At 40.3% G+C, this 13,452-nt stretch overlaps 1 protein-coding gene across 7 annotated transcripts in view; it reads left to right on the top strand.

The window, feature by feature from the left end:
• Positions 1-13,452, top strand: part of UBP1 (upstream binding protein 1) — a 63,159-nt gene that overhangs the window by 24,425 nt on the left and 25,282 nt on the right. For all 7 annotated transcript variants that reach the window (XR_004960163.1, XR_004960162.1, XM_036267026.1 and 4 more), the window contains exons 3-5: positions 4,617-4,693; positions 11,365-11,470; positions 13,167-13,273. Coding sequence is in view for 5 of the 7 variants with exons in the window: in XM_036267026.1 (XP_036122919.1) it covers positions 4,617-4,693; positions 11,365-11,470; positions 13,167-13,273 (290 nt within the window). In the remaining 2 variants the exon portion in view is untranslated. The remainder of the gene's footprint in view (positions 1-4,616; positions 4,694-11,364; positions 11,471-13,166; positions 13,274-13,452) is intronic.

Raw genomic sequence — 13,452 nt, 5'->3', positions numbered from 1 at the left:
CAGATAGAAATTGGAACAAGTTCTCCAAGTTGTATTGATGTCTTAGACTGTCAGTTTGGTACTGTTTCGAACAATAGAAGTACAGAGCTTTACAACTTTGTGTTTTCTAAGTTATGCCTAAGCAGCTGTCCTCTGCTCTTAGGTAACAAGAAGAGTTAAGTCTGACTTTGTGAAGTAAGAAACTAGTCCCAATATAACCACAAGAGGGTGGAGAAACACAGCTGGCTCTCCTTTGAGGGGATTTAGGTGCAATAGGTTGCCCTTGGTTTGTAGCTCCAGCCAAGTCTTTGATGATTTCACACCTCATGATGTGAGTGAGGCTTTGTATCTTAACTCCTGGATTTATTTCAGATCAGTTCATTGCTGCTGTTGGATTAGAAATACCTGTTCACTTGGAGGCCAGATTCTACTTGGAGAATCCTCTAATAGTTAACTACTTTGCAAACAGGTTTTAGGCCATAGGAAATACATGTCTTATTGGGTTAAAAATACTGTTAAATGATAGAAGCTTCAAAACAGAAAATACAGTCATGTGTTGCTTAACAATGGATGTTCTGAGAATGATTTCATTGTCATGGGAATACCATACAGTACACTTACACAAACCTAGGAGATATGGTACAGCCTATTGCTCCTAGGCTACAAATTTGTACAGCATGTTACTGTGCTGAGTAGTATAGGTATTTGTAGTACAGTGGTAAGTATATGTATATCTAAACATAGAAAAGGCATAGTAAAAATACGGTAGAAAACATGAATGGTACACCTGTATAGGGCACTTACTGTGAATAGAGCTTGCAGGACTGGAAAAGTTGCTCTGGGTGAGTAGGCGAGTGAGCGGTAAGTGAATGTGAAGGCCTGGGGTATTATTGTAATGCCCTGTGCTAGGAATTTACAATGGCTGGATGTCACTAGGTGATAAAAATTTTCAGTTCCTGTATACTTATGTGGTTTGTTGTTGACTGAACCATCATTATGAGGCACGTAACTGTCATTTTTTGTTGATTTCATTTTACACAGTAGTAGATTTCCCTGAAGTTAGCTTTGGTTTTTTATTTAAAGTTTTTATTGGGACCTGAAAAATAAATGCTTTGAACTTAACCAAGGTAGGCTGTCACATCTTGGGTTCCATGTTGCTTGGGTTTCTATCTGAGGAAGGTAGACCGAGTCTATAGTCAAAGGTGGTTGGGGACATGAACTCACAACAGTTGTAGTTTTCAACTCTGTCAGTGCTTTTGCATTTCTTTTTCCTTTTTTTTATCCTCACCTGAGGACATTTTTCCATTTTTTTGTTCAGATAGAGTGGAAAGGAAAGAGGAAGAGAGAGAAACCACTAGATGTGTCCCTTTCATGTCGATGTTTCTCTCTCTCTCTCTTCTTCTCTGTCCCTCCCTCCCACTCTATCTGAACAAAATGTCGAAAAAATGTCCTCGGGTGAGGATTAAAAAAAAAAAAGAATTATGAAGAGGAAATTAAATCAACAAAAGTCTAGTAGTTCGCTCAGTGGATATTCCCACTGAAGAGCATTGCTGGTAGAGAGGGATTTCTAAAGGAGTTGAGGACATACATGTTTTCATTAGGGAAACCATTTGAAGCAATTACTAGGCCTTAAAAAACAACAACAACACACTTGATTTTAAAATATAAAAATCTTCAGTGCTTTAATACAGGAACAACAAATCTTGAAGATCTGTTTGTGAAAACAGATTGAACATATATTGAACACAGATGTTTCCTTGTTAGGTTAACTAGGAAAAATAATATAAAAGAAGATAGGACCATTGAGATCTCTTCCTTAGTTTAATTTTTTCACTCGTGAGAATTTTCTAAAATCACAAGATAATCCCGGTGAGACAAGTTTTCTCTCCCTTGGCAGCCGAATGAAAGGGCTCCCAGGACACACACTGTGCATTGTCCGCCTCTCATCCCACTGGCTGCTTTTTTGGGATTACTCACTTTATCCAGAGAAGTTTCTTGGCCCTTTTCTCTTCCACTCACTCCTTAGATAATCCTGTCTTTAAAAGCTTTACCTAACAACCGTACCCTGAGAAGTCCCCTGTTAATATCTCCAACCCAGATCGCTTCCTCTTAGCTGCATATTTGTGAATCAACTTGATTATTGACTTGGACGTCCAAAAGGTATCTCAGATTTAATGTATTCGATCGCACTCTTTTTTTTAAAAACATTTAAAAGAAAAAAAATTTTTTCTTTATTGATTTTTAGAGAGGAAGGGAGAGAGAGAGAGAAACTTCAATGAGAGAGATCAGTTGGCCACCTCCTGCATGCCCCCCGCTGGGGATCAGGCCTACAACCTGGGCATGTGCCCTGAGCAGGAATTGAACCAGTCACCTCGTGGTGCATGGGTCGGCGCTCAACCACTGAGCCACACCGGCCAGGCTTTAATCGCCCTCTTGATTTTCCCCCAAATTGACTCCTGTGCTCTTCTCCAGGTCAAGAAATGCCTTGGCTAAAAATCAGGAGTAATCTTCAGCTCTTCTCTCACTTTCTCTCTGATACTCCAGAAAATGCCTGGTCAGGCTCTACCTTCCAACTATCTTCAGAGAGTGCCCGCTTCTTTCATGTCCACTCCTATTGTCATCATTATGACTGTTTCCCTTTAGCCTCGGCAGCTCAGACCAGAGGTTTGTGCTAACCTGCAGATGAATGGTTTCATTGTGGTTTTAACTTGCATTTCCTGATGCAGTTTGAGTCTCTTAAGATATTTAAGAACTGTTGGCATTTCTTTCTTTTATTAACTGTGTTCATTTCATTGCCCCTTTTTTTCTTCTAGTGATATTAGACATTTGTTAGCAATTTTGTACTTTTTTATTTATTAGGCAGATTAGCCCTTTGTGTGTAATGTGAGTTGCAAATATTCCCTTTCTTGCATTTTTTTGGTATTTCCTGAATTCTTGTGAGGTTGAGTGTAATTGTAAATGTATAATGGTGTATTTCTCGAAGGTATCTATTCATATGCATTATTTTAAAAATTATTTCTTACTGTTCTTTCTGAATCCAGATCCATTGTTTAGTATGCTGAAAATTTAACAATTAAAAAATGTCCTTGCCCTGGCCCGTGTGGCTCAGTTGGTTGGAGCATCGTCCCATACACCAAAAGGTGGGGGTTGATTGCCGGTAAGGGCACATACCTAGGTTGTGGGTTCAATCCCCAGTCAGGACACATATGGGAGGCAACCAGTCAATGTTCCTCTCTCTCATCAATGTCCTTGATGTCTTTCTGCCCCCCAACTCCCACTCTTCCCCCTCCCCCCTTCCTCTTTCTAAAATAAACAAAACAAAACAAAAAACATATCCTTGAGTGAGAATTTTTTAAAAATGTCTCTTGCCATAAAGGTGTTTTTTATTGTTAATCTCTCACAATCTGTTGAATGAATTCAAGGACTATTCCTTAGGAACATAGCATATATAGCTGTTTTCCTTCACCAGCCTTAGAGTGATCTCATTATATTTTGATGACCCTTTGTTGTATTTTGATCCTGTGATCTAGTACCCTTCGTATATATATATATATATTTTTTGTAAGCCCCAGTGGAGGGTGGACAATATATTGTAGGTATAAAGAGCCTCAACTTCATATGGTACTAAAAGCACTCTAATTTCTACTGATTTCCTACATAGCAATTATACTGTCATTTTTATTATTTAGTAACAGATGATGCAGAAATAATTTTTGTAGAATTAAAAGTATGTTGTTAACTTTTGGCAGCAGCTTATTTTCCTAACTATATAGATTGGTGTGTGAATATTTTGTGTTTTTTTCTGGACACTAATTGAGCAGTGAGAAAACATGAGTTGGGTTCATTGGACACCATGACAGCTCTAGGATTAAAATTTGACCTTGGTTCACGCAAAAACTTGTACACATATGTTCATAGTGTCATTCATAATAGCCAAAAAGTGGAAACCACCTGTTCATCAACTGATGAATGAGTGAACAAATGTGGTATATATATGCAATGAATAATATTTGGCAATAAAAAGTAATAAAGTAGTAATACATGCTACAACATGCATGAACCTTGAAAACATCTTATGTTTAGTAAAAGAAACCAGTCACAAAAGGCCACGGGTTGTGGCCTTTATATCGTGTCCAAAGTAGGTAAATCACTAGAGACAGAAAGTAGATGGATCAGTGGTTGCATGGGTCTTGGGAGGTGGGAGTGGTGAGTAGCGACTACTAATGGGGTTGAGTTCTTTTTGGGGTGATGAAAGTGTTCTAAAATTGATAGTGGTGATGATTGCACAACTCTGAATCTACTTAAATCCAACTGTATACTCTAAAAGGGTGAATTATATCTCAAAAAAGCTGTTATAAAAAGTTGGTCTTGGATAATGGATGTATATATAGTGTAAATTTAATGTGGGAGAGTAACAGATGAAAATGAAAACAAATTGACAGAAATTCTTTGGTCTTCTGTAATAGCGTAAAAGGAAAGGATGGTAAGATTTGTAGGAAAAAGAAAGGTAAAGCTGAATTTGCGTTTCTAACTAACGAACATTGGATAATCATATGTTCTAATAGTTAAAATTTTTATGTTAAACAGAGTGCTGTTCTTCATATGGATTGTTTTTGATGCACAATTTATTTAAATAGGTCAGTCTTATGAAATTCGGATGCTGGATAATCGGAAAATGGGAGATATGCCTGAGATCACTGGAAAATTGGTAAAGGTATGGTCAATCCACTTACTTTCCTAACAAGTATTGCAGTGAATTAAAAAAAAAAAAAAAGTTTTGCTGCAAGAGTTTTTATAAACAACTTACTTAATTTTACTTTAAGAAGTTATGGCTATTTAAAAGCTCCTGACTTTCTGAGGCAATGTGAAAGCCCTTTGGAAAGGTACCATAGAAACTTTACTTGAAATTATGTGGGCAAAGACCTACCAATGCTACAAAAACTTCAAGTTTCTCTTTAAAAGTGAAAGATATCCCTGGCCGGTTTGGCTCAGCGGTTAGAGTGTGGGCCTGTGGACCAATGAGTCATGTGTTCAATTCCAGTCAAGGGCATGTACCTCAGTTGCGGTTTGTCCTCAGCCCTGATCAGGTCATGTGACACGGAGGCAAGCAGTTGATATGGCTGTCACATCGATATTTCTCTCTCTCCCTCCCTCCCTCCCATTCTATCTAATGATAAATAAAAAATATCCTTGGGTGAGGAATAAAAAATAAATAAAAATAAAAGTGAAAGATAATGTGAAAGAAAATTTCAATGCTAAAATGAAACCTTAAAAAGTTTTTTTATTTCACTTCTTAAAATTTCTCTAAGTAAAATTTGAAATCTCTGTTAACCCTACTGATGTATCTGAATGAAGAAGTCAGTCATTCCAGGTATAGGAGGTGTAGCTATTTGCCAGCCAACCCATTGCTTTTAGGATGTAGCTTCAGAGCTATCTCTGCCCCTTCTGTTGTCATGCAAGGTGGGTCCTTCTAGCTCTACCTGTCATGCACCATGGTTTATTATAAACTCTGTAGCATTACAGGGCAAGGTTTATGGAAGAAGCTTAATTAAGAAAAACTTCAGTGTGGCTATGTGTTAGCAAGAGAGAAGCAGGCATGAGTTCTCTTGATCCTTCCCTTGCCCCACATGGGCATGTTAGGGGCCCCGGTACTGCTGGGCCCTCGGTATGGAGAGACATTCCATTAGAAAGAAGTACTCTCCCCTCTGGGGACATGCCTTTTTGGGGGGCAAGTATATGAAAGGCAGCCTTGTTAGGGGGAGAGGATCCTAATACTAATGCTAACAAATTTGGGGTGTCTGGGTACGCCAGCTGCTCAGCAACCAGAGGCCGGAGAGTCTTTGGGCTATTTCAGTACTCTTCCCCCTCCTGGGCCAGGCAGGACACCCACAATCCTATAAGAAGTTGAAGAAAAAGGTACGGGGTCTGGTCCCCACTGGATTATTGTCTTGCCATTCCGTCAGTGAGCTCCCAGATTTCTCCTTCTGACTCTTGGACTCCCAACATACTTGGATGAGAAGGAGAGTTTATTGCCTGTTCTCACATTTGCCATCTGCACTTTGAGTCTGTCACGTCTGTGCTCAATTGGTGGAATCAAATGGTCTTATTTTTTATTCCCCGCCGTTGGCATTCAGACCTGTAGCAAACACTGGTTAGAGTCACCATTTTAGAAAGTCATCAGCATTGCTGTCAGTGGGCAAGCTGGGTCGACTGGACCCCAGTGGCAAGCAGCTACTGCTTGCTCAAGGAGCCAAACTAACAGCTCTGATTTTCCAGTATCTAGAAAACTTAGCATGTGAAGATTTTGTCAATATGCCCTTGTCACAGCTGGCCTGTTGTCAGACAAGCCATTGGGCACCCAGCTGAAGTCTGCCAGCTGTACCACACCTGATTAAAATGCAGCCTAGTATATTATAAAGGAAGATGTGGGTGAGCTCTCCTGTGCCTGTGAAAGTTACATTGGATGATTCTGAGATACTGACTTAAAAAAAAAAACAGTGTAAAAGATTCGAAAAATTGTTTTAATTATAAAAATTAATTTTAATAAAATGACTAGGGCTTGATAGACCCTGAATTGAGGTCCTTTAAACTGGATCCAAAAATATTAGAACCGTTTTTTGTTTTTTTAATTTCTCATGGTTAAATTCAAACATACCCAGTGGTAGTGAGAATGGTATGATGAATGAATCCACATGTATCTTATCATGCAGTAAATATGATAAATAGACGTGTATCATGAGTTCTCATAGTAAGTTCTCCCACCAGTTTCAACAGTTATCAACAGTTTGACCATCTTGTTTCATTTATTCCCTGTGCTTGTTTTTTCTTTTCTTTTTTTACTAGACTATGGAATTTACTAATTCATAATTTTAACTCATATATATATATATATATATATATATCCTCACCCAAGGACATTTTTCCATTTTTTGTTCAGACAGAGTGGGAGGGAAAGAGGGGAAGAGAGAGATAGAAAAACATCGACATGAAAGGGACACATCGAGTGGTTGCCACCCACATGACCCATCCAGGGTTGGGGACAAACTGCAACCAAGGTACGTGCCCTTAGCAGGAACTGAACCCGGGTCTCTCTGGACCACAGGCTGATGCTCTAACCGTTGAGCCAAAACGGGCAAGGTCTAACTCATATATATATATTTTTAAATCTTTGTTGTTGGATGTAAAATGTATTACAGATGTTCCACATTTTTTCCCCATTGACCCCCTCCTTCCCACTCCCACCCCCCTCCCACCTTTTCCCACACTATTGTCTGTCCATTGGTTATGCAGATAAGTTCTTTGGTTTATTCCCCCCCCCCCCCCAAACCCCTTTCCCTTTGAGGTTTGTCAGTCTAGCAATGAATTTGTACTTCTTAATCTCTTCACCCATTTCCCCAACCCCCCTCCCAACTGGCAAGCAACAAAATGTTCTCTGTATCTATGAGAATGTTTCTGTTCTACCTGTTCGTTTTGTTTGTAGATTCCATTGTTGATAGATATGTATTCATTGCCATTTTGTTTGTTCATATATTTTATCTTTTTCTTCAAAAAGACCCTTCATCATTTCATCTAATAACAGTTTGGTGGTGATGAACTCCTTTAACTTTTTCTTGTCTGGGAATGTTTTTATATGTCCATCGATTCTAAATGACAGCTTTGCAGGATAGAGTAATCTTGGTTGTAGGTTCTTGCTTTTCATCACTCTGAATATTTCTTGCCACTCCCTTCTGGCCTGCAAAGTTTCTTTTGAGAAATCAGCTGACAGCCTAATGGGAACTCCCTTGTAGGTAACTAGCTGCCTTTCTCTTGCTGCTTTTAAGATTCTCTTTGTCTTGAAACTTTTGCATTTTGATGATGATGTGTCTTGGTGTGGGCCTCTTGGGGTTCATCTTGTTTGGGACTCTGTGCTTCCTGGACTTGTATGTCTCTTTCCTTCACCAAGTTAGGAAAGTTTTCTGCCATTATTGTTTCAAACAGGTTTTCAATTTCTTGTTCTCTCTCTTCTCCTTCTGGTACCCCCAAGATGCGAATGTTGGCACACTTGAAGTTGTCCCAGAGGCTCCTTACATGCTCCTCATTTTTTTGGATTCTTTTTTCTTTTTGCTGTTCTGATTGGGCGTTTTTTGCTTCCTTATATTCCAAATCAATGGTTTGCTTCTTTGATTTACTTACTCTACTATTGAAACTTTGTAAATTATTTTTTATTTCAGTTAAAGTCTCCTTCGTTTCTAACTGTGCATCGGTCATTTCTGATTGGTCCTTTTTTATGCTCTTGAGGCCCTCACTGAGTTCATTGAGCATCCTTATAAGCAGTATTTTGAACTCAGTATCTGTTAGGTTTCTTATCTCCATTCCGCTTAGTTCTTTCCTTGGGGTTTTGTTCTGTTCTTTCATTTGGGACCTGTTTCTTTGTCTCCTCATTTTGGCTGCCTCCCTGTGTTTGTTTCAGTGTATTACTTAATGAGAGGTATGGGGCTCGCTGAGACCAGATGCTTCTCGTTTGAAAGAATTTAGGAAAACCTGAAGCAGGATCCAAGACAGGCCAATCCTATGGTTAAGCAAGTGGCAACAGCTTGGGTGGGCTTGAAAGTTGGGTGGGGCGGGGCGGGGCCTCAGGGAGTCACCAGGGCGGGGCTACCAGTGTGAGCCAGGTTGCTGGAGTCCCAGATATGGCGACTGTCTGCCCCCGGGAAGGGCTTACCAAAGGAACAAAGGCCTCGGACAGCACGTTTGTCCGGGAGAAAGCCCCCTCTCCAGCCCTCGCTCCAGTGCCAAACAGCTCAGTTCTTCCCTGTGTGTCTCTGGTGCCCCTCGAGCTGCCTCCCCTCCGAGCTTAGAGGGAGGGAGTCCGGTAAGTCTGTGCGCGGGCCCTTTAAGGAGCTGCCTGGGGCTCCAGCAGCCTCAGCCTCCCTAAGCCTCAGTTCCCGCTGGTTTTTCCAGCCAGAAGTTATGGGGATTCTCTTCCTGGCACTGGAACCCTGAGCGGGCACCTGGTGTGGGACGGGGACCCCTCAGTCCTCAGGGAGGACCTTCCCAGCCGAGGTGTCCTCCTGATTTTTATCCGCCACACGTGGGTGTGGGCCCAGCCCGTCCCCTCCGCCCTCCTACCAGTCTGGATGTGGCTGCTGCTTTAATCCCATAGCTGTAGGACTTCCATTCAGCTCGATTTCAGGCGGTTTTGAATGATGGTTGTTCTGTAGTTTAGTTGTAACTTTGATGTGGTTGTGGGAGGACGTGATACCGCGTTTCCCTACCCGCCATCTTGACCGGAAGTCTTAACTCATATTTTAACTGAGTTCATCATTCACGACTATTCAGAGTTCTGAGGAAACTATAACAAATTTTGCCATGTAGATTAAATGCGAAACTAAGTTTCCATCAAAGCACTGAAGCAAGTCATTCTGAAGCAGTTTGTTATTTATCAATGAGAATAAGCTGGCTTTCTAGGGCAGTTTGCTGATGAGGAGGTAAGATTTAAAAATAACCAGTCTGATAGGTGAGACTTAATGTTTAAAATACTTTTAGCAAGCTAGTTAAAATACCTGTCAGATAAACTTGGAATGGCAGAGTTAAGTAATTGCTCAATTTCCTTGGATTTCATTCCAAATTAAAACATGTAAAAGCATTTAATACAAAAACTTAATGCAAGGGAAGAAATTAAGGCAAAACCGACTCTTCATCATGAGATAATGAACTGTTGGCAGTAGAGAAACCATTCACTTATAAGGACAAAGTGGATCTTGTACCTAGACAAGGGCACTTATTTTGAAAGCAACATTATCCCTACACATTTTGATTAAAGATTGGAAAGGGTTAATTTTTAAAAGGTCTTAAGTCAGTTTCACTGAGAGCTTGTCATGACAAGGGCTGGGGACTGGGGACGAACCACAACCGAGGTGTGTGCCCTTGACTAGAATTGAACCCATAACTCTTTGGTCCATGGGCCAGTGCTCTACCACTGAGCCAAACCGGCCAGGGCCCACAGACCATGGGCCCACAGACCTGAGCCAAACCGGCCAGGGCTATTGTTACCTTTTTTTCAATCCTCACCCATGGATATTTTTCTGTTTCTCTTCAGGTAGAGTGGGCGGGAGAGAGAGACATTGATACGGATGTGAGAGAGACACATCAATTGGTTGCCTCCTGCATGACCCTGACCAGGGCCAGGGACCAAACTGCAACCGAGGTACGTGCCCTAGACCAGTATTGAACTCGAGGCTCTGGTCTGTGGGCCCATGCTTTGACCGCTGAGCCAAACCGGCCAGGGCAAAGTATTGTTATTTTCAGATTCCATCAAAATGATTATCAGCTACATTTTGGACATTGTTTAGGGTTGGGGGTGAGCATGACAGGTACACTAAAGTAGTATTTATATGTATTGCCAACAAGTTATTTCGTATTCAAACCAACAGAGTCTACTGGAAATATGATTAACTTATTGCAGTGTAGTCTGAGAAATAGTTATAAATGTGTCAGAAACACGAATTAGTACAAATCTGAATGTATTTTGATGACCTGTTGAATCCTGTACCTGGAATGAAATATTAGCAGGCTCCCCAGACCTGTAGGAAGTGAAGGAGGGATGATCGGTGGAGAACAGAGACTTGGCCTAGAGTTTGTGGAGTTATCTGCTTAGGAACTTGAGTGTTTAGATAAAGTTATCTTTTGTTTTTATTTATTTATTTATTTTTTTTCTTACCTCAGATAACCTCAATTTTCAGGTAAAATAGTTGAGAGTGAATTTTGCTATAGGTTCTCAGGTGGGGGCAGATCCCCCCTCTTGCCCCCAGATGACTGTTTTTTTTAAGATACTTTTATTAACTTATTTTAAATGAGCAGTTTTATTATTGTACCTGGGTTTCTCTCTTTATACCACTTTTTCATTTTAGTAATTCCTGTGTTCAGTGTTTTCTTCCTAGAAACATAACTCTTGCTTATAAATTTTGTGGGCATGGGTCTTAATTCTGAATTTGCAATATCAAGTTTTTAAATAAAAATTGTACCAGAGATAAACCACAGAACTTATGCATGTATGCATGAACAATGGACTTGGACAACAAAGCTTGGGACATGGTGGGGAGGGAGAGGAAGGAGTAATCAGTGGGGGGGCGGGGAGGGAGAAACATCTGTAACAAAAATAAATTAATTAAAAAAATTGTACCTAATCATTTTATTTAGGATTTTTACATTTGAATTATAATTCTTTGTACCAAATAAGCGTACCCATAGTCTAGGTATACAAGAGCAAAACAGTTAACCTATAAAATGTTGAAAGCAGAATTTGTTTTTGTATGCTATCCTATTATAGGAATGAATAAGAAGTGAAACTGCTGCATTTTTGCTGGAACAGTTTAAAAGTACTCATTTTCCCTATTTATTCCATAGAGCATCATAAGAGTCGTATTCCATGATAGACGGCTACAGTATACAGAACATCAGCAACTTGAAGGTTGGAAGTGGAATCGCCCAGGAGATAGACTTCTTGATTTAGGTACAAATGACCATCAGAACAACATGGACAGACATAATGAAGGCATTTTAGTTTTACCTGTGTTGGCACCATGTGTAATTGTATAGAGAGAGTTTTGGTATGAGTAGATTCCATGTGCCTTGAGTTTTTTTTTTTAATATGTTTTTATTGATTTTTTTTTTTTTTACAGAGAGACGAAGGGAGAGAAGAGAAACATTGACGTGAGAAACATCAATCGGCTGCCTCCTGCCTGCCCCCTACTGGGGATTAAGCCTGCAACTTGGGCATGTGCCTTGACTGGGAATCAAACTGGGAACCTCTGGGATAATGCTCAATCCACTGAGCCACACTGGCCAGGCTGTTTTTTTTTGTTTTTGTTTTTTCCCTTTATTGATTTTAAAGAGAAAGGGAGAGGGAGAGAGATAGAAACATTGATGAGAGAGAACATCAATCGGCTGCCTCCTGCATACCCACCACTGGGGATCGGGCCCACAACCATGTGCTCTGACCGGGAATTGAACCGGTGACCTCTTGGTGCATGGGTCAGTGCTAAACCACTAAGCCACACTGACTTGGCTGTTATTTGGGTTTTTTTTTATCCTCACCCGAGGACATTTTTCCATTTTTTACTCAGATAGAGCTGGAAGGAGAGAGAGAAAGAGAGAGAAACATCGATGTGAAAGGGACACATCGAGTGGCCGCCACCCACACGACCCAACCAGGGCCGGGGACAAACTGCAGCCAAGGTACATGCCCTTAGCGGGAACCGAACCCAGGTCTCTGTGGACCGCAGGCTGACGCTCTAACCGCTGAGCCAAACCGGCCAGGGCTGTTATTTGGTTTTTAATTAATTAATTTATCTATTTTTGAGAGAGTGTAAGGGAAGGAGGGAGGGAGAGAGAAAGAGAGAAACTTTCATGTGAGAGAGACACATCAATTGGTTGCCTTCTGAATGACCCCATCTAGGGCCCAGGATTGAACCTGCAACCCAGGTATGTGCTCTTGACTGGGAATTGAACCCATGGCCCTTTGGTCCACAGGCCAATGCTCCAACCATTGAGCCAAACTGGCCAGGGCTTGAGTTTTATGTTTTAAAATGTTGGTTCTTGAACAACACTCGGGTTACAGGAGCCAACCCCTTTGCAGTCAGAAATTTGCACATCGTTAGATTCCTCCAGAACTTAACTCCTAATAGCCTGCTGTTGATCAGAAGCTTTACAGATAATATAAACAGTCAATTAACATTTTGTATGTTATGTGTATTATATACCGAATTCTTAAAGTAAGCTAGAAGAAAGAAAATCTTACTGAGAAAATTATAAGGAAGGGAAAGTACATTTATAATATATATATATTGAAAAAATACGCATATAAGTGGCCCTGTGCAGTTTGCATTCTTGTTGTTAGAGGGCCAACTGTAGAGTTTTGGTGCTAAAAGACCCTGAGCCAGGAATTTATCAGTTTGAAACCATTTATTTAATTCTCCTTTGGCACTACCCATCATATTCTGATTAAAATGAATAAAAACCTTGGTGGGAGAAAGTATGATACTCATTAGGTGGGTTTGGTGTTGAAATGGTTGACCACAGAGAATATTGAAGAACAAAGTGCACCATGGAGGTGTAACATTTTCACTAGAACGTAATTAGTGTAAGTTGTAAGCTTTTAAATTATTCTCAGTAGATGAGTTTCTGTGTGACTTCTTTTTAAAATATAGATATTCCAATGTCTGTGGGAATAATTGACACAAGGACAAATCCAAGCCAGTTAAATGCGGTTGAGTTTCTGTGGGACCCTGCAAAACGCACATCTGCTTTCATTCAGGTTTGGATATTTTACATTGCTAGACATATACTAGCCTAGTCGTTTAGAAGGCCATGGATGAGGTTGAATTCTTGATGCATGTTAAAGTGTTTTTGTAAACTATCTTGTAATATCTTTTAAAAAATATAGTATACACTTAAATCAGAGTTAATCCACTAAATCTGCCATTACAGACTGAC

The sequence above is a fragment of the Molossus molossus genome, unplaced genomic scaffold (genome assembly GCF_014108415.1).
Source record: "Molossus molossus isolate mMolMol1 unplaced genomic scaffold, mMolMol1.p scaffold_m16_p_18, whole genome shotgun sequence".
NCBI lineage: Eukaryota > Metazoa > Chordata > Mammalia > Chiroptera > Molossidae > Molossus > Molossus molossus.
This window is presented reverse-complemented; position numbering and strand designations above follow the sequence as displayed.